At 38.1% G+C, this 21901-nt stretch overlaps 2 protein-coding genes across 5 annotated transcripts in view; one reads left to right on the plus strand and one right to left on the minus strand.

Annotated features, from left to right (window-relative positions):
• LOC115896927 (runt-related transcription factor 2-like) overlaps positions 1 to 10826 on the plus strand; it is a 43759-nt gene extending 32933 nt beyond the window's left edge. The window contains exon 3 of the mRNA XM_030928955.1: positions 10663 to 10826. Coding sequence (XP_030784815.1) covers positions 10663 to 10694 — 32 coding nt within the window. The 3' untranslated portion in view covers positions 10695 to 10826. The remainder of the gene's footprint in view (positions 1 to 10662) is intronic.
• Positions 1 to 16785, minus strand: part of SUPT3H (SPT3 homolog, SAGA and STAGA complex component) — a 549180-nt gene extending 532395 nt beyond the window's left edge. For 3 of the 4 annotated variants that reach the window (XR_004056848.1, XR_004056849.1, XM_010372540.2), the window contains exons 1-2: positions 16509 to 16785; positions 4010 to 4110 (exon numbers count right to left, since the gene is read on the minus strand). Coding sequence is in view for 2 of the 4 variants with exons in the window: in XM_010372540.2 (XP_010370842.1) it covers positions 4010 to 4110 (101 nt within the window). In the remaining 2 variants the exon portion in view is untranslated. Of the gene's footprint in view, positions 1 to 4009; positions 4111 to 15699; positions 15719 to 16508 lie in introns of those variants that run through there. The other variant, XM_030928954.1, reaches the window with a different exon arrangement.
• Positions 16786 to 21901: the final 5116 nt, after the last annotated feature.

Consider the following 21901-nt stretch of genomic DNA (forward strand, 5'->3'; position numbering starts at 1 on the left):
GCCAGGATGGTCTCGATCTCCTGACCTCGTGATCCGCCCGTCTCGGCCTCCCAAAGTGCTGGGATTACAGGCTTGAGCCACCGCGCCCAGCCAACAAGATTTTTTCAATGTTATTGCTATTTATCCCAAAAACTCCCAATTTTTAAAAACGTGGTGACGTTATAATTACTAAGCACTACTGAGCTGTGAAACCTGGCATCATCATACTCAGGCCTGTAACTCTAAAAATGTACATGACAAGGCAGGAAATATATAAATGGGTAAAATAAGGAAGAACTCAATCAAGACTCTCAAAGTGCATTTAAATTACTTAAAATTCTGAAGAAGTTTGTTAAAATACCTGTAATGTCGATAAAAAGATTTCACTTTCAAATTTACAGGCTGCTTGAGTTCAATAACCTAAAAATGAAAAACCTCTGGACCATTCCAGTACAGGTTATTCAAAGGAGCTGTGATAAAGAGCATATAGCAAATATGCTCAGTGATACGCACTAGGTAAGGCACAACTGCTATCATCCCAACCCACTAATAATCCTTTCCTTTGAAATCTGTAAGAAGAGGCCAGGCACGGTGGCTCACACCTGTAATCCCAGCACTTTGGGAGGCCAAAGCAGGTGGATCACTTGAGGTCAGGAGTTTGAGACCAACCTAGCCAACATGGTGAAACCCCATCTCTACTAAAAATACAAAAATTAGCCTGGCGTGGTAGCACATGCCTGTATTCCCAGCTACTTGGAAGGCTGAGGCAGAAAAGTCACTTGAGGCCGGGAGGCGGAGGTTGTAGTGAGCAGAGATCGGGCAACTGCACTCCAACCTGGGAACAAAACTAGATTCCTCTCAAAAAAAAAAAAAAAAAAAAACCAACAAACAAACAAAACTTCTGTTAAAAATGTTTCACTGGTAGAATTTACCACCCAAATTCAAAATACAGTAAGTTCTCCAAGGCTCTAATACTAGGACAGATTGGTTGTCAGTTCTATATTTAATAGCAGATCATGACCATTTCATTTGTGCTTGACAACTAGACAACTTTCAGTGAAACCATTCCCCAGAAATGACACTACAATATTGTTACTTATTTAGAGGCCAGAGAGCCAAAAGAACAACAACTCATTAATAGTGAATGGATGGGGAAGACAGCAGCAGAGGATTGGAAAGGAGCAATATAAAAGGCTTAGAACGATGAACAGCAGCAGTAAAGTAGGGATTCCCAGAATGAAATTACTGTAACACAAAATAAACATAGCAGCATAAGTCCACACTTTCTCATTTGAAATACACATAAGAATTAAATATATATAGAGTCTAATTTTATACAATCAAAAGCCTAAAAATCTTGATAACAATAGAAATACTGGTAAATTTAAAAAGACTCTCCCAATTTTGGCCCTGTTTCCCTGTTCTATAAAGAAATTCATAAGTGGGGGGAAACTTCAAACTATAAATGATGAATGTAACTATTAGGAATGGCCTCTCTATGAGGTCTGAAATAGAAGGAAAATGTACATTTCTTCCAGAGTTGTAGCCAACAATAACTTTTGTATTCCGAATCCAGCTTAGGTACATTGGTTGGGAAGATGTTTGCAAAAGTATTTAATAAGAAAGTGCTGAATTTAGCCTTTATTTTTTCTCAGTTTTTTTAAAATGGCCCAAGGTCCATCAAATGCACTAAATAGAAATTCTCCTAAGTATAAATGACAAAATAATACTCTACAAGCTTTTAATGTAATTTTTAATTTTTGTGGGAACATAGTTTGGTTTTTTTAATATTTTATTTTTAATTTTGGTGGGTACATAGGTTTTTTAATTTTTATTTTTAATTTTTGTAGCCTTCTTCTCAAAGACAACTATCTTTTACAGATCAGAGATTATCAAATTTTTTCTGTAAAAGACCATATAGCAAATATTGTCAGTTTTACAGGTCATATAGTCTCTGTTGCAAATACAGAGATGAATGTATCTGTATAGCACAGAGCATGAAAGCTTCAATAGAAACAGATAGATGAATAAGCCTGGCTATGGTACAATGAAATGGTATTTACAAAAAAGGCAGCAAGCCCATGGCCATAGTTTGTTGACTTCTGCTATAAGACATCTGTTTTTAACTTTACTAACAAGTATATTGTTTTAATAAATACTATAAATTTTGAAATAAGATGTCTGGGATTTGCTTTAAAATACTTCATTTTTTTTTTAAAGGGAGAAAGGTAGGAGAAAGGTTAAGACTGGAAAAACACAATTATTGTTAAAGCCAGATTATGGATATATGGGTTTCATTACACTGTAAGCTTGAAAATTCCCAAATTAAAAGTTGTAAAAATACAAAGTAAATCAATGAACCAGCTCTACAGAAAATGAATTTTTTCACCTTACTCTAAATCTTTTAAAACATGCTTAGCATTTTTAAACATAATTAACATAATACAACATAAAAGATTCTTAATATGAAGCCACTAAACTATAATGAAAAAACTTAATCCACAAAATGTATATAAGCATAAACCCTTAAAATTCTCCATAACTTAAAATATAGGCTCACTTCATACAGTTGCTAAATATGTCACATTTATTGGCATCTCATCTGAAAGGTGCAATCAATTTTTGGCTTTAAAATATTTTTATAAGAAATATATTATTTATATTAACATATAATAGGTTTATTACTTTTCAAGTTAATACATAAATTTCTTTCTTTTTAAATCCTAAGTAATTCTGGCCAACATGGCAAAACCCTGCCTCTACTAAAAATACAAAAATTAGCCGGGTGTGGTGGCACACTCCTGTAATCCCAGCTACTTGGGAGACTGAGGCAGGAAATCGCTAAACCCAGGAAGTGAAGGTTGCAGTGAGCCAAGATTGTGCCACTGCACTCCATCCTGGGCAACAGAGTGAGACTCTGCCTCAAAAAAAAAATTTTTTTTAATAATAAATTCTAAGTAATAAATATTAATAGCTATAACCGTAATAAACAAATATTCTTCAGGATTATCAATGATTAAAAGTATAGAAGGATCCTGAGGCCAAAAAGTTTGAGAGCTCCTGAATTAAATGTTTTCAATATTGTATAAAGCAAGTTCATCATGCAATTACAAGACATATACTCAAACTCATTTTACCTTTTAACAGTAATCGTCACATAGTGACATTAATTCAACTATGAAGGCTATCAATTTAGCCACAAGAGGAAGACACTTAAACCTTCAACAGAAATATTCTTTTAAACTACCTGACAAGTCATGAGTATGAATATGAATCCACAGGATAAGTCTTGAATCCACAGGAAAAGAAGAGCACTATAATATGTGGTCCCCCCATCTTATACAGACAATTGTCTCCTGAACCAACATAATGAAAAACTACCATGTGTCAAAAGACATTTCTAATAAATGTGCCACCTCTTATCAAATCAAGAGATGTAGTTTCACTTAATGCAAGAAACCAGAAATCAAGCTGAACAGTCTTAAGAAATCTTAATGACTCTGCAATTTCCCAAAGATTGAATACATCTGTTTTTTAAATGCTCTAGGTTTTCCCCAATGTTCTGAAACACAGTGATTTCAAATATTATCAAAACTAAAAACTAACTTAAATTAGGCTTATCGAATTATTATGACAGTTGAGAAAAACTAAGACCTTCCACGTGAAAACATTTCAACCGTCCAAGAATATAATCAGTCTCAAAATTTCCTAAATCTATAAACTAGAATAGAAATAAACAATACATAACACAGACTCAGATAAATAATAATTAGAGCAAATATGTCCACATAATTATTCATTCTATCATTTATAAAGATGAACCAATACTCATTTTTCAAATACAGTACCACTGTAGCATTTTTAACCAATTTTGCCTCTACATACGGCAATTTAAAATGTTATCACAGTATTTCATTTTTGCTTGATTAATAACAAATTATTCCCAAGTTTTATAAATGTTATGTCTATTGCCTTTCAACATGAATAAATTTAAAATAGTAATAGTAATAGCATGCAAGGACATACTTACATCATACTCTGTAATTCTGCTGCAAAGCTTATAGACTTCCCTGTATTCCTTCCACTACTTGAAGTTGCAGTAGACATTGGACTAGCTGCAGTATTATTCATCTAAATAAAAAGGAGAAATAAAGCTTACAAAACATACCTAGCTATAAGTAAATGCAAAAAAAAAAAAAAAGAAAGCAAATATAAATTATTTCAAAAACTAGAGAAAATTTAAATTTCTGATTTGCTTTGCATAAAACTGATTCACTTATACTTAATGTTGTTTATTCAAATGAAATAGCAAGGTGGAAAAAAACTAGTCAAGTAAGATGTCGGCCAATTACTCACTTCAGTGATAAATACTTTAGCACCTATTTTACGATAGGTAATGTAAAAACAGTATTTATTAACATATTTTACTAGAGCTCATTGGTTTTCAAAATGAGCTTCAGGGAGCCCTATGGTTCATCAGCTATGCTTCAGGGAGTTCCAGGTGGACCCCAAGCACAACACACCCCCAGTTTCAAACACAACAACTCTGACTTTTCTAGTTGATATATGAAGGTTCCAAGTAAGATTTCATTTAAAGAAACAATTCCACAGCTGAAAGATACAAAATTAGAAAACTACAGCATAATCTAATTCCCATTTGAACAAAAGCCTAAAATACAAATAATAATGTCAATCAGTAGGTCAAAAGCATTGTGATATTTTATAATCCTATGGGTAAATAACTTATTCAATTTAAAATGTGACATTTTTCCCAATAAAATTAAGGTGATGCATAATGATAAATTGGGTGCCAATCCTAATGTATGCCATTTTATTTAATGTATTAAAAAAATTAGCAAGATTTAGTCAAAGTAACATTAAAATAATGTCATGAAAGTAGGTAAAGCCTCAACTATTATACTATTATACTGGGAGTGCTCAATAAACGTTAGTTATTATTTCATAAGCTTATATAAACTTTGCAAAGCTGTAATTTTCCTTAAAATACTTTTTGCAGATTCTGAAGAAGAATGTAAGATATTTAACAACATATGAAAAAGTAAAACAGTGCAGAGGACTTTTAGTAAACTAAGAGGGCAGGTTCTGGAGTCAGACTGCCTAGATTTGAATCCCACCTCTGCTCCTTTGCTAAGACTTTGGGCAAGTTACCTAACTTCTCTGTGCTTCAGTTTCCTCATCTGTAAATGGCAATGATAATCTCACCTTCTTAGGGCTGTTGTGAGAATTACAAACAAATATTTAGAACAGCACTGACAGCACACAGTGAACACACAATAAATGTTAACTGTTATAATAAACAGACCTTAAGAACTCCCTCTTCCATGAACAGGGAAAATTAAGGAAGAAAAAAGAATTCCCCTTCTTGATCTGCTAAAAGCTTTTATATAAATTTAGATGTATTACCCTTTTTTCACAATCACACAAGTTTGTAAAACTTAAATATTTTTACTAAAAGACGTCTATGCAACTAAACAAATATTAAGTAGCTTCTTTGTAAGTTTAGTTTTCACTGATGACATCACTATAACTACTAGTCACTTGGGCTCAAAATCTCAGTCACAACCTTGGACTCCTTCTCCTGCACCCTACAATTTGTAAAAAGTCAAGTAAATTCTACTTTCTGTATGTTCTCACATCCTTCCCCTCTTGTCCTACTGCTATGGCCCCCTAAAAACTCTTAATCTACATCTTCTATCTCCATCTCAGTTCATTCTCCAAACTGCTGCCAAATTTATCTTCTTAATACATCTTTCTAATCTAACAACTCCTCTGGGTAATGATAAAATTCATAAAGGGAACCTAAACCAGGGTCACTTAGCAAGGGCTGCGATGGAAGGGCTGGGCCCCACAAAAGAAGGATGGGGAAAAAAGCTACTACAAATCACTGATGGAGATAGGCCTTATATGATGAAGCTTTTGAGAAGGCAACAGGACAAAGATCTAAGGCAAGCAGCACACTAGCTAGGTGACTAGGTTTGAAATATACCAATATCCCTCTGGTCTAGTCTGAGGGCCCTAACAGCCAGGCCAAAACCACTATACCAAGAATGCAAGAGAAGGAAAACAAAAACGTTCCACTCAAACTGAACCTGAAAACCAAAATCCTAAAACATACGAAGAACTTAATGCTAAGAAACACCAACACATTTTTTAAGCCTAAATTTGTGCCATTGTTTAAAAAGACTTTTGGAGTAAGTACTTTCTCTACAAATAATACAGGAAAAGAAACATAACCATTTGAGACTTGGATTAAAAAAAAAAAAATCACAAGTCCAAGACTGGGAGAAAAAAGGAAACCAAGGACTTCCATAAACAGTCCTGCAGAATTGGGACAAAACGCGAAAAAAGGGAGTCTGGATTTCTCAAAGACCTCAGAAAATGTTCCCTTGTTGTCCCAATAGAAGGCTGACAGAGCTATCTGGGAGAACATGTTAAACTCAAAAAGTAAGTAGTAACCCCAGCCTCCAGAATGTTACGATTGGAGTTGACTCATCAGATTTGACAGACATGCCATTCCATGGGATTATCCTATGGTCAAATGTCCTGAGACATTGCTGGAGCAATCTGCTCCTTTTTCATTTTCAAATCCAGTCACCCAAACCTCGTTTATTATAACCATGATCATCCTTTCACAGTCAAGTCAATTTTTATATCAAACAGGTGAATAACATTTTTCTTGACATGATGAGCTGATAGCTCATTAGACTCTTTAAAATAATTATTTCCCATACCCACATTGTTTGATGATTTAGATAATTAACTTCTTTTGACATTAACTTCTTTACACATCAAAGTCCTATCATTCCAATGCTCTATTTCCTTTCTTCTAGACATTAAAAAAGAAAAGTCTGTTAAAAGCAGAAGCACTCAAGTCAATTTTCACTAATAAATACAGTTACCGTGGAACTGAAAACCTACTGTAATCTTCTCAATGGGTTAATGTCCTGCAGTTGTTTCAGCTTTCAATTGAAAATGCATCTGTTTGCCATATTTTACAAAATGAATTCAGATGTCCAGATTGGGACCTAGATTATTTCAACATGCCAGAGTTTAAATGTGAACCCAAGGAATAAGTTCATATCTGATTAATAGTATTTAAACCTGATCATTAAGCTAATAGCTAATACTATAACACACCTGTAAAACTGTGTTCCGGAGAAGAAAATCTGGCATTTATCTTTTAATTTAAAATTATGGAATTTAAGGATACACCCCTTTCCTCAGAAAATATTGCTATCAAAAAAAAAAGTTTTAATTGTAGTGAAGTTAATCACAAAAAGTATATTAAACAAAATGCAATGAACATGCTACTGGTTTCTAGTTAGGTCTCATATTTTGGGGGACTAAATAACCACAGAAGAAATACCATGAAACAGCTTTAAGCTTAAAAGACCTCAAATTGTTGAGAACCTTACTACTAGTTTCTGCACCCTCCAAACATCATCAAAATCTGGACTGTGAAAACTATCAGTCAACCCATTAATTAAAAGAGAGAAGTTTTAATCTTATCTTCTATACTGCTGAAGAAGACTATTTCAGCAGACCTATGTACCAATTTTGAGCATCTACAGAGTCTCAATTCTAATGATAACCTGAACATCCCACATAATATAAATTAATAGAAAACTTTTATAATTAGAACATTTTTATTTTCATAAAATTCCAAAGGCAGGAAGCAATTATGGTTAAGCCAACACTATTATACACTGTGTTTTAGTTTTGTTGTTTAAAAAAAATCAGGTTACATCATGATCTAAATTTCTTCTGTTGTGAAAAATAATACCAAATGGTCAATCACTGAGAATGCAAAAAATTAAAAAATACATAAAATATCTATAAAAATGTCTAGACCTAGTGTTTAGAATAATACAATGGTAATCTCAGTATAGTAATATATGCCCCATTTTAAGTGGACTTTGGAAGGTACTAAAAAGCCTGGTTTATAAACTTAACTCAAATCAGTCCCACCTGACCTTACCAGCCTCCTTTTCTACAGCAGTCAAATCAAACTTTCACCATCTCCAGAACCACCCCATGTTCTTTTGAACCTTTACCCCTACAGCTCTCTCTACTTGCAATACCTTTTGAAACAATACAGTATCTGTCAACCCATCCAAAATCTATTGCCTAAGCCCATCTCCAAGAAACCTTCCCAGACATGTAAACAAAAGAAATTCTTTCTCTGATATCTAATTATTTGTTTATATTAGTTTAATATTAAATTAACTACTTTACTGCATACTAATTATTTTAGTTGAATAAGCCTCTGTCCCACAGTGAATCCCTACCCCAGCTATGGACAGTTGATATCATCTTCTACTTCCAGAGAAACAAAAAGCTATCATTTAGTCATTCCCTCCACTCTCCTCCACCAAAGACAGTGTATCCTCCCTTAATTCCCTCCTCTTATAATAAAGACACCCTCTTATTTAAAGCTAATACCACCAGTGCTTTGGATTCTTCATACCTAAGTATTTACTGGGCACCTACTACAGGCCAAACACTGTTCTAAGAGGTAGGGATATAGTAGTGACTAAGTCAGACAAAAAGAAATATATTATAATGCAAGAGACAAGCACATAAACAAATATAATTTGAGGAAATAACAAATACTATGAAATAAGAAAAACAAGTTGATTTCAACTAGGAGGTGGCATTTAATATAAGATCTGGAAGGGAGCTCTGGAGAACTTCCCAACAAAAAGAACAGCAAAGTACCAAAATCCTGTGGCCAGTGTGGCTAGAAATGCAGGGGTAGTAAGAGGGCAGATCTTACAAAGCCTTTAGGCCACAGGAGTTTACATTTCACTTAAGTGTAATGTGAAGCTATTAGAGAATTTTGAAAAGGGAAGTTACTTGAAATGTTTTAGGTTTTAAAAAGATAACTCCAGCAGCGGGGAGAATATACTACATGGAAGCAAGAGTGCAATCAAGACCAGTTAGGAAGTTACTGAGGTTGTGTGCAGACAAGAGATGACAGTGGCTTGAATTAGTTTAACAAGTGGAGATGATGAGAAGTGGTCAGATTTCTGGAACATATTTTGAAAGCAGAACTGATTTGCTGATAGATTACATGTGGGGTGTGAGAGAAGTGCAGTCAAGGATGACTGAATTCTGGGGCCTCAGAAACTGGTTGAATGGTGGTGCCATTTACTGAGATCCAGAAGACTGGGAAGGAAAAAAAAAAAAAAGTTCAGTTGGGGCTATGTTAAGTTTGAGACAGCTATTAGACATTCAAGTGGAGATTTTAAAAACCTGCAGAAGCTTTGTGAGAGATGTTGTAAAGCAGAAAACTGAAATAAAAGCCATGGTCACAAGATTTTTGTTAAGAAGGATAATTAATATAATAGAACTTTGTATAAGGATATAAGGATCAACTAATCTCATAAGTTCAATTTCTCTGTCAGGAATAATTTGTCTCACAGGATTGCATATAATGGGCACTAAAAAAAAACTGAACTGAAAATATCAAAACACCCTGTAAACGTGAAAACTACCCCCCCCCCCCATCCTTTCTCTCTAGATGATAAACAGCTAAAACTGTGCAGCATTACATATCCTACATGAGCATCTTTTGGAACTAACAGACACAGGAGCCCAGTGATAGACTGCTACGAGACACAGGAGTTTCTAGTATATCTTCCTTCTTCAGTCTCATATTCAGTTTCTATTCCATATGCTTTCATATGCAGTACTCGCACAGAAAAATTGAGTTTAAAAAAAATTATTTGCAAAAACAGTCCCTAAAGTACACTGCAAATGTGCCTATCAGATTATCCTTAAGCCCTGAGAAATGGCACATAGCACACTTACTTTTCCAACACTAAAACACTGTTGTTTTTACTCAAACTTTATAATAGAGTTGCTTAATGGTTAACTTTTGAGATATGTGGAAGATTTTGGCACCAATTACACTCCTAACAGTAAGAGGTAAGTGTATTTGACAAAGATGTCAAAAAATAAGCACCTCCCTTAAAAATCAACACTCCCAGTCGAGTCACATTTTAGAAATATTAAAGCTTATGAGAATTCTGTATTAAACAATTTACAAAATATCTGATGGGTTTAAAAACACAGTTTACGTGACCAAAAAGAAAAAGGAATGGGGGACTTACTGTAGGCATGTAAAAAAACAGATGAATTTGGAGTTTATAAAGGGTGTTTCACCTGTGTTAGCTCACTTTTTTTTTTCTCACAATTACCCTCCAAGACAAGTATTCTGCCTCTACCAACTAAGACTGGCTGAAGATCACAAATCCAGTAAACAACAGGCTTTGATCCCAGATAGCTGATAACCTGAATTATTCAGGCCATTTAGATATACTATGTTTTAATAAAAATCCTCTCATTTTAGTGTCTTAGTTTTTTCATTAGTAAAAGATCTCTATCTCCTAAAACACTAAAATATTGTGAAATTACTGAAAAGTTGTAAACATAGCAGTCAGGGGACTTACATGGTCATTAAGTTTTCTTGGAGACTGATGACTTTTAACACTCAGTTAAGAAATTCTTCGTTTAAAAGAAAATCTTAGGTAGATGGATAAGCAACTATAACAGACAAATATATATGCAAATTGGTGGGAGGGAACCAAAGACATCTGAGCAGACTTCAGAACTACAGTTTGAAAATCACTAATTTCCTCCAAATCCCTCATTTTTCAGGTGAGGAACTGAAGTCCAGAGGGGTTTCTTGAACTGCCCAAGGACACACTACTATTTAGTGATACAAGCTGGGACTAAATCTGAGGTCCCCCGACACCTGGTCCAGAGTTCTTTCTACTATACAACAAGGAATATACAAATAAAAGTTTATCATAACTAACCCACAAGGCCTCCACAATGTGTATGTCACAGTGAACTGTGTTGTGAAATATTAATATCTGCCTATGCCAAACCACAATGGGAGCAGTAAAGAGCTAGGCTCTGGAGTTAAATTATAGGCTCTAACACTTACACATGACCTTGGGCAAGTTATGCCACCTCGCTGCCTCAGTTTCCTCATCTCCAAAATGGAGATTAAAATTACTTCTCTCCTAGGTTACATAAAATATGTAAAGCCCTTAGGAAAGTGCCTTATACATATTAGGCATTTAGTTTGTGCCAACCATGATGACAAACTCAAGCAAAAGCAAAGCTTCTTGAAAATACATCACAAAAGATTATTGTTAAACATGTATATCCTCAAAGAATGTTATGACTAATAAAGACTAATATGAATACAGTGAAACATATAGAATTCAGTCATAAAACCACTACAGCATTTAAATCGCAAAAATACATTTCAAGATTTTTTAAATGGTTTATATTTGTATGTTATTTTAGTAAATATAGTCACATAAATTATTTCAATTTACTGTCCTGTGAATTCAACAGCATCTTTTCAGTAACTCCTACCTACTATACACCAAACAGTGTACTATTTTCTTTTTATTTTGAAACAGGGTCTCTTTCTGTTGCTCAGGATGGAGTACAGTGGCACAATCTCAGCTCACTGCAGTCTCCATCTCCTGGGCTCAAGCAATCTTCCCACCTCAGCCTCCCAAGCAGTTGGTACTACAGGCACGAACCACCAAGCTCAGCTACATTTTTTTTTTTTTTTTTTTGAGATGGAGTTCTGCTCTGTTACCCAAGCTGGAGTGTAACGGCACAATCTTGGCTCACTGCAACCTCCACCTCCAGGGTTCAAGCAATTCTGGTGCCTCAGCCTACTAAGCAGCAGGTACACGCCAAGACATGCAGCTAATTTTTGTATTTCTAGTAGAGACAGGGTTTCACCATGTTGGCCAGGCTGGTCTCAAACTCCTGATCTCAGGTGATCCACCCGCCTCGGCCTCCCAAAGTGCTGGGATTACAGGTGTGAGTCACTGCACCCGGCCCAGCTAATTTTTGTTTTAAATTTTTTGTAGAGACCAGGTCTCATTATATTGCCCATCACTCTTAGGCTCAGGCAATCTGGACGTGTCTTAGCCTCCCAAAGTGCTGGTATTACAGGCATGAATCACAGAGCCAGCCACTATTTTCATGTTCATTATCTTATTTAACCTTCACCACCCATTAACTATGGGCCAGATATTTTCAAAGGGAGAACTACAGTACAAAAAAGCCTGACAGACCCATTCTAGAAAGTAAGAGCCTCATTAGTATAACCTATTCAGTGGGAATATGTTTGGATAAATGAGATACAATGGAAAGAACACATCAAGTGCCCAAGAAAATGTTGGTTCTCCCTTAGCAGTAGTATGGGGTTGTTTTCTGTAGAAAATATATTGTGACCAGATCAAAAAAGCACCATTACTGTGACTTAAAATAATATTTTGTGTGTGTGTTTGGTTTTTGAGACAGAGTCTCGCTCTGTCACCCAGGCTAGAGTGCAGTGCACGATCTCGGCTTATAGCAACCTCCGCCTCCTGGGTTCAAGAGATTCTCCTGCCTCAGCCTCCTGAGTACCTGGGACTACAGGCATGCACCACCATACCCTGCTAATTTTTTGTATTTTTAGTAGAGATGGGGTTTCACCATGTTGGCCAGGCTGGTCTCCAACTCCTGACCTCAAGTGATCCGCCCACCTCCGCCTCCCAAAGTGCTGGGATTACAGGCGTGAACCACCACACCCCGCCTGTGACTTACAATATTAGTTGTAAAAGAGAACTGTCTTCAGTAATAGTGCCTATTATACACCATCTATGTTGTTACACAAAATTTGCTGAACAACTTCTGCAGGTCACTCTTCAGTGGAGGCTGCAGGTAGATGTGACAAAACCAATTCAATATAAAAATGTTTGTAAAGACGACAATTTTTAAACGTAATTCTCATTTGATGCCACCAACAGTCCAATGAGAAGGTGGGATGAGGCTGGGTACTAATTCTATTTTACTGATAAGGAAATTGAGGCTCCGATATTAACAAGTTAAATACCTTAACTGAAATGACAAAATGTGGCAGAAAAGGGCAAAAGCTAGGTTTACAGAATTGTGTCTTAGTGCTCTGTTCACCAACCCACAGAACATCTCAGAACATTATTATCACTTCTAGATTATCCAATAAACTTAAGGCTACAGCAGCTAATAGTTACTGAACTGCACCCAACATATCACATGAGTTATTTAAATTAACCTCTTATGAACCTAGAAGCAGAAGCCATTGCCATCTTCATCTTATAAATGAGGAACCGAGTATTCTTAGGAAGATTAAATAATTTGTCCCAAATCACATGGCTAGGAAGCAGCAGAGTGAGAACTCAAACCAAGTGTCTATTAGAGCCTCAATAAAATATTTTACCCACTTCAGTATAAACTTAATAATGCATGTAGCTATTTTTCATTATTTAAGTAAACTGTAAGTAAAATCAGTCTTTAACATTGTAATACATAATCAGATTCCTGATGGATTTCACTATTCAACCTCACCATAAAATAAAATCAGTGTAATTTCAACACAAATATTCAATCTCCTGATTTTACTGACACAGACTAATGCTTTACAGTCACCCTCACCAAAAGATAATTTTCTTCCAAGGGAACCAAAACTCAAGCTGCTAAAGATTTCTATCCAAAGCAGAATTTTAAATTATCAGTGGCTTACATGGGAAAGTCACTTGCTGGCCTTATTCCAGGTATCTCACTTATTATTTAGACACATAAACAGTATTTTGTCACTGTTTTAAAGTATATTTCTGGCCGCGCGTAGTGGCTCACACCTGTAATCCCAGTACTTTGGGAGGATGAGGTGCGTGGATCACTTGAAGTCAAGAGTTCAAGACCAGCCTGGCCAACACAGTGAAACCGTGTCTCTACAAAAAATACAAAAATTATCTGGGCATGGTGGAATGTGCCTGTAATCCCAGCTACTCAGGAGGTTGAGGCGGGAGAATCGCTTGAACCCAGGAGGCTGAGGTTGCAGTGAGCTGAGATCACGCCATTGCATTCTAACCTGGGCAACAAGAGCGAAACTCCGTCTCAAAAATAATAAAGTATTTCTGATATTGCAATGTGGTTAACTGTCCTAAAACTATATATTACAAGTTCCAATAAGGCTAACAGTAGGGTGACATTATTATGTGGTCCCAATTCGAACATTTTTGATAGTGAAAGGGGTTCTATTAAATTAAATAATTGTGCTGGAACAATCAGGCTTTATACCATGAGTGTCTCAGAAAAATTAAGATATTATGGTCACCCATAAAAGCACCCCATTCTGATTCGTACATTATGAGCTATTCTCTCCATCTGATTTAACTCGTGGGCTTTAAGTTATTGTTCCAGATCTAACCATTATATTCAGCCTTAAGACCAAGAGCATCTTTTTTTTTTTTTTTTTTTTAAGAGACAGGGTCTCCCTCTGTAGCCCAGGCTGGAAGGCCTGGCCTGACCATGATTCACTGCACCCTTGAACTCCTGGGTTCAAGAGATCCTCTGGCCTCAGTCTCCCAAAGTGCTGTGATTACAAGCATGAGCCAACGTGCCTGACTCAAGGGCACCATTTTACAGACATCAGGCCAGGGTTAAGGGTGCTACCACTACCTATGAAAGTTGTTTGTTCTTTTAGTTTTATTTTCATATTTGACTTTATATACACTTGCTTAAAAAAAAAAAAGATGCACATATTTCAAGGAAAGCAATTTCGTGAAACATCTATTACCTAATTTCACTTATCTCTCCAAAAGACTTGGATAACCACAAAACTAGTTCTAAAATGTCCTAATGCTCAAGAGTTATAATTTTTCAAATCGCTTTATTACATGAAAGGTTAAAAAAGAAAACAAAACTTGAATAAAAGAGCTGGAAACTTCTCACTGAAAACCAACCAAAGTAGTAAAAGATAAAAACCAAAAATCACAAATAGTACCATAATGTTTAAAGAAAACTCCAGTTAATACTGTCATAGCTCTTTGTATCTGGCATTACCCGTACAACCTAGGAGACAAAAGAACGTTTTGCTTTAATTTGTCAAGATGTAAATAAGTACTAACAGACCCAAGGTCTGAACTGCAGTATTTGAATGAAAGGCATTATTTGAATAGAATTACAATTCCCTAAGGCAATAAATGTTCCAAAGAGCTGGCTTCTCTGATTTAAAACTCAACCATATCAAGACTCGGAAGGACTCTCAAAATCTAAACTGTAGACCTGTGCTGTCCAACGCAGTAGCCACCACTGGCCACATGTTGGTATTTAAACGTAAATCAATGTATTAATTAATTTACGAAACAAATTAAAAATTAACTTCCTCAGTGACACTTATCATATTTCAAGTGCTGAAGAGCCACTGTGCCTAGGCTACCACTAGTGCCTAAAGGCACAAATTATGGAACATCTCCATCAAGGCAGAAACTGCTACTGAAAAGTGCAGCCTAGACTTAGGCACACTTCGCTCCAATGTCCCGAATATCCTGAGATAAGAAACTTCCAATAGGACAATGAAGTGCATTCCATTCTAGAAAAGTACTCTCACGAACTGTTTCTCATAGTCAAATTCAGCCTCTATGAAACATTCACCAGAAATTCCCCAAGTTCTGTCCTTCAAGTAAATCTTTGCAGGGCGAATTTAATTCCTCTTCCAAAGTCTGCCCTTCACAAATATTAAGACCCCAGGTCCTCTCCTTCCAAATACATACATACATATACACACTATACATACATATATACACATATATACACACACATTTCTTTCTACCGAAATAATTTAACATTTCTATTAACCTCGTGGAGAAATGCTAATTTATCCACGTGTACAGTAATAACATGTCCAGGATCGTCTGAGTGTCAATATTACATATCACTGTCTTCATAACTTCACTCTCACTTGTGAGACCAAATGTCCTCATTCTCTGAGAAGATAAAGTCACAGTCATTCTGAACTCCTAAAACATGGAGAGCAAAATCAGAGCTAAAATGTACTGAGCAGCACCTGGCGTTGTTCTAAGCGTTTAACGTGTATTTTCTCATATAATCCTCACAATTCTGAACTAGGCTATAAGATCGCCATTTTACAGACCAAAACAAGGCAAAGACAAGCTACATAATTTCCCCAGGGGCCACAGACGTGAGCTCACCCCACAGAGAACACAGCGGATTTTTCCTCTTTCTGGATGCTACACTCCCACTAACTACCTAACTCTTCTCTCGCCGTGCCATAAAGCAACAATTTCCCGCTTTAATGATTCCCCCGGCAACCCCCAACACTACCTAGACGACCCGCGCACCCCGCTTCTTAGCACAGCCCAATCCCCCTCACCCCACGCCCACCCGCCAACAGGGAGGAGTCGAGAGGCAACTCCACAATCGGCAGCGGAACCAGGGCGCTGCGCCCGGTCAGCGCCTCCCACAGCCGCCCTCCCTTCAACACTCCCGCTTAGACGCCGAAGACCCAGGCGGCCGCCCTAGAGCCGGGACCAGGGCGTGGCCGGCGCGGGGGCCCAGAGACGCTTGGATCTCCGCGCTGCGTCCCTCCCGGTTCTCAGACGTCTCCCCCGCCGCACCCCCGCACCGCCCCCCGCACGCCCCACAACCTCTGCTTTAAGAACCCTTGTAGGCACGGCTGCGCTTCCTGCGAGGAGAATGTGGGGGGTGGAGATGGTGCGGTTTCTGCTGCTGCGGCCCGGGACACGCTTGGAAAGGGGCGGGGTGGGGGGGGCAGAGAGTGTGGAGTGTAGAAAGGGAAAAGGTGACTCGGCTGTGTGGCGGGGGTAGGGGGTGCAAGATGGCGTGAGATCCACTCTCGGTGAGGCGGGGGTTGCGAAGACCGAGGAGTTAGCGATACGGACGCCCCCAGCACTGGCAGTGCGGGCGCATGCGCGCTCGGCCAGGAGGCGCGCGGTCTCCCATCCCGGGCGAGCTACTTCCGCCACGCTCGCCGGGGGCGGGGCGTTGTGCGTGGCCCTCTGAGCCCGGAGAGGGCAGCGCTGAGCCACGCGGCGGCGCTTAGAGCTGGGGACTCTGGGAGCGGTGTGGGGATGATCTGAGATCGCTCAGGCTTGATCAGGGTGCAGGCTTGAATTCTTTAGGAATTGGGCCCGAGAGGGATAGGATTTTTGACGGATTCGGTGACCGGCACTCGAAGTTGATTTTCAACTCCAGGGAAGAGATTCACCGTTGTAAGCTTCTTTCCAGGAATTGGAGTGAACGGGATATTAGCGGGATTGCGCGTTTAGAATAGTGAAGGGAAACGGAGAGGTCTGAACGCTCCCCCCAGGGTCGCAGTGCGGGCGTGTGGACGTGGAACCCTTTCTGGGACAGCGAAACCAGCTCTTCCTCCGCTCCCGCGCGCCATCACTCCCTACCCTGACCTCTCACAGAATCTGTTTCATTAATCTGCAGTTAATGTTTTTCCCCAACTCATGTAACTAGACGCAGGCGTTCAACTACCATGTTTTGTTATTGAAAACTTGTTCTACTTGATGGCTTTTTTTTTTTTTTTTGGACGATTCTGTGTTTAGATTTTGGCCTGTTCCTCATTTTAAAATCTTGCACCCCCAGTATTGAACTGTATGTACATCCTGTCCTGCCACATTTGATTGATACAGATGTAGTTCTTTAAAAAACACAGTAGTCGCAAGACAATGCTGTCAGTCTTTCACTGTTTATATTATATGAAGTCTTATTTCTATTTTAACATTCTTATTGGTTGCTTAGAGAAGAAAACTGGTTATCCATGCTCACCTGCACACCTGTGACGTCCAATACTATAAAATACTGTATTTTATAGGGATTCAAGTATTAACCCTCACCAAGTCTTTTTAAGCATCACTGCTTCAGTTATTTTCTTGCCTGTACATACTGTGAGTTCTGAAATAATCCCTTCCTCCTATTTGCTTAAATTGTTTAAAATAGCAACTTATTTAGTTATTTCCTCTGTGGATTGTAGTTGAGTCTGCTAATGTTGTGTTTATTCTCTTTAATCTCCCCAACGCTTCAATATTTTCCAAATACCTAAAATTCCAAAAGAATAAATATATTTAGGATGTGAGAGTTCAGCACAATGTGTAAATCAGGGATCAATTCATCGCTGAGCAAGTGTGCAGTATAAGGGAAAGTAATAGTATCGTAATAACTTCTTACATTGGAAGACTGGTTGAAAAGCTATTTTGAGTACATTAACCAAGAAATTAGTTAACAGAAGATTAAGAGAAAAATTGGTGTTCATATCTAAAGAAACATAAAAGTAGATCATTTCAATTAAAATTATGTTTAGTTAAAGTTGTCATAGAAGTTCCTGCACTGGAGTTTCACCTGCCTCAGATGAGTACCTGTTTGACCCAGTTTATCAGGATAGAATCCAGATCATCTTACTCTAGGATACTGGTGTCCAGCCTGCATAAAATCACACACAGGCCGGGCGCGGTGGCTCACCCCTGTAATCCCGGCACTTTGGAAGGCCGAGGCGGGCGGATCACAAGGTCAGGAGATGGAAACCATCCTGGCCAACATAGTGAAACCCTGTCTCTACTAAAAATACAAAAAATTATCCGGGCAACATAGTGAAACCCTGTCTCTACTAAAAATACAAAAAATTACCCGGACATGGTGGCACGCGCCTGTAGTCCCAGCTACTTGGGAGGCTGAGGCAGGAGAATCGCTTGAACCTGGTAGCCAGAGGTTGCAGTGAGCCGAGATCATGCCACTGCACTCCAGCCTGGCAACAGAACTAGACTCTGTCTAAAAAAAAAAAAGAAAAGAAAAAAAATCACAGACAACAAAAGTTAATGAGAGTGAGACATGGAGAAGGGAAACTGAGTTAAGGCATTGATACAGTAAGTTTAAAAATTTTATTCTTAGGAAACTGAATTGTGCTGTTGGCAGAGATCTGAGTTTTAAAGTCACATTAGTTAACCAGGTTCCTAGCTCCTGGAATGTCTTAAAATCCATTTTTGAAAATCTGATTTAGCCATAATTTTGCTCATAGTTTGAGACCATTGCTATATACAAAGGGCCAAAAATATTTTTCCATTACAATCATATCAAGTATCCTAAACTATCAATGGTACTAGGGTATCTTGATTATAACAAAGCTAGAACAGCAAAGCTGTTGGTGAAGTTAAGGTTTTGATGACTAACACCTCTCAGAAAAACAAGTGATTTCCAAGGCATCTGGGGAAAACACATCAGGAGACGAAGTTAATTTATCACTCCACAAAAATGTCTCCATGACCTGGACAAAATTCTTAAAGAAAAATGAAGCATTGTAAGTGTAGACTTTTACATTCCTCTGGCATGTAACATTCACATAGACTCACTAGTGCAAAGAGAAAGTGCATGTATCTAAGTAAAAGTGCTCATGGGCATCTTAAAATGATTAGATAGTAAGCCCACATTCTCAAAAGAACAGCAGAAGTCATGGCTAATATGGAACCATCTCTCTGATTCCATGGAAGTGATTTATTTTTATTATTATTTTTTGAGACAGTCTCATTCTGTCACCCAAGCCGGAGTGCAGTGGTGCGATCTTGGCTCACTGCAACCTCCACCTCCCCGATTCAAACTATTCTCCTGCCTCAGCCTCCTGAGTAGCTGGGATTACAGATGTGCACCACCATGCCCAGTTAATTTTTGTATTTTTAGTAGAGACGGGGTTTCACCATGTTGGTCAGGCTGGTCTCAAACTCCTGACCTTGTGATCTGCCTGCCTTGGCCTTCCAAAGTGCTGGGATTACAGGCATGAGCCACTGCACCTGGCCAGAAGTGGTTTCTTCTCATGTGGATGCCACAATAACAGTTCAGGTGACCTGGAAGTTCTTTGTCGTTTTGAGATTCATAACTCTTACTTGTTAGGATACTTGTGGGGCCTTTTTATTTTGTATCAATTATTTCGTCCTTTGCTATATTTGCCTTCTATTTTTAATGCTTAGGTTATCACCATGGAAATAAACTGGGGTAGACTGCATATTGTTTAGAACTGTATATTGCAATTGTTGCTAGATTCGTTTTCTGATGTTGAGAACTGTTTTCCAATTGCATTCTCAAAAGTATCTTGTTTTATGTTTAGAGCAAGTCATTCTTACCAAAAAGATTACTCAGCCGGGTAGTACCTGAGCAAGTCACTTAACATCACTGGACTCCAGTTTTTTATCTGTAGAATGAGATGATAGAACCAAATAAACTAAAACCTTACAGCTCTGAAATTCTATGTTCCTTCAAAATGGGAATAGCCAAAGGATGGATCCTAAAGTTGTGCAGAATAATTTCAGCATTTGTGCTACAAAAATCACAAAAGTATTCAGGGCTTTCTTTTTTTTTTTTCTTTTGAAATGGGGTTTCCCTCTCTGTTGCCCAGACCGGAGTGCAGTCATGCAATCATAGCTCACTGTAGCCTCAACCTTCTGGGCTCAAGCAATCCTTCCATGTCAGCCTCCTCAGTAGCTGGGACTACAGGCATGTGCCAACTACACTCAGCTAATTTTTAAATTTTGTGTATAGATGAGGATCTCCCTATGTTGCCCAGGCTGGTCTCAAACTCTTAGGCTCAAGAGATCCTCCTGCCTCAGCCTCCCAAAGGGCTGGGATTACAGGATTGAGCTGCCACGCCCTGCCTGATGTTTACACATTTCAAAAGAGAAACCAACATGAAAAGATGTATCAGATATGCTGATGCACTGCAGGGGGTGGGGGTGTCACAGAATTATTGATGTGTAATCAAATTGGCTTCCCCTACCTTCTAATTGCATTCATAAGGAAAAGCAGTATAATGATTTGAAAAGAAACGTTAAAAAAAATTATACAGTACCAGGTAGCTTGTAGAATTGTAATCATGATCATCCTCTTAGGGACCTGTCATTGTAGATTTCACAGTCCAGGGTCTTTTTAAATTAGTGCTTGGCTGCTGAAAAAATGATTATGTTTTTGAGAGTCAGAATGGTAAGGGAACCATGGAATACCAGCGTTCCAAAGACCCTTTGAGCTCTTCAGGCACATGAAAACTTAGTTGTTCCCATTCCCATGGAATCCAATATGTAATACTCTTGTACTGGAATCAGACAACTTTTACATTTCAACAGATTGTTGTGGGCCTACCATGTACCTGACAGTATTCTCAAAGCTGCAGATATAGCAGTGAACAAAACAGACAAAAACCTATGCCATCATCAAACTTACATGCTAGTAGGAGTTAGACAATAAAAATAAATACCTAAAATAAATACCTAAATTATATAGTATGTTAGAAGGTGTGTTATCAGAAAAGTTTATATGGGAAGGAACATGGAATGAGACCAAGCACAGGAGGAATGGGGAAGATGTAATTTTTACATTGGGCAGTTGAAGCAGGCCTCACTGAGAAAGTAGTATTTGAAGAATGACTTGAAAGTGAAGGAGATACCTGCACATATCTGAAGAAAGAGCATTCCAGACTATGAGAACAATTTGCAAACCCTAGGGTGGGGACAGGTCTGGTAATTTGAAGCAACAGCCAGGAGGCCACTGTAGCTAAAGAAGAGTAACCCAGAAAGAAAATCATGTGATGTGAGGTCAGAGAAGCACTAGGCCAGATGGTGAAAAGCCGTGTGTGTCTGACACTGAGAGGCTGTTGGCAGAAGATTGACTTTGTAAGATTGAGGCTTCATATTGGTTACCTTGGCTCCCAGGTTGAAAATAGTCTGTAGAGTGACAGGTCCTGTTGCAGTAACCCAGGCAAAAGATGATGGTAGCTTGTACTAGGGTTGTTACAGTAGAGGCCTTAAGACATGGTTGGGTTCTGCGTATATTTTGAAAACCAATATGATTTGTTGACACATTGGATTTAGGATTCTAGAGAAAGAGAGGAATCAAGGATGAACAACTTTGTTCTGAGCAACTGGAAAAATGGATTTGCCTACATTCGCTGAGATGGGGAAGATTGGGGTTGGAGTATGCTGGATAGGTGCAAGAGATCAGGAATGCAGTTTGGGGAATAAGTACATAATTAAGCATG

Source organism: Rhinopithecus roxellana, chromosome 4, assembly GCF_007565055.1.
Source record: "Rhinopithecus roxellana isolate Shanxi Qingling chromosome 4, ASM756505v1, whole genome shotgun sequence".
Taxonomy (NCBI): Eukaryota; Metazoa; Chordata; class Mammalia; order Primates; family Cercopithecidae; genus Rhinopithecus; species Rhinopithecus roxellana.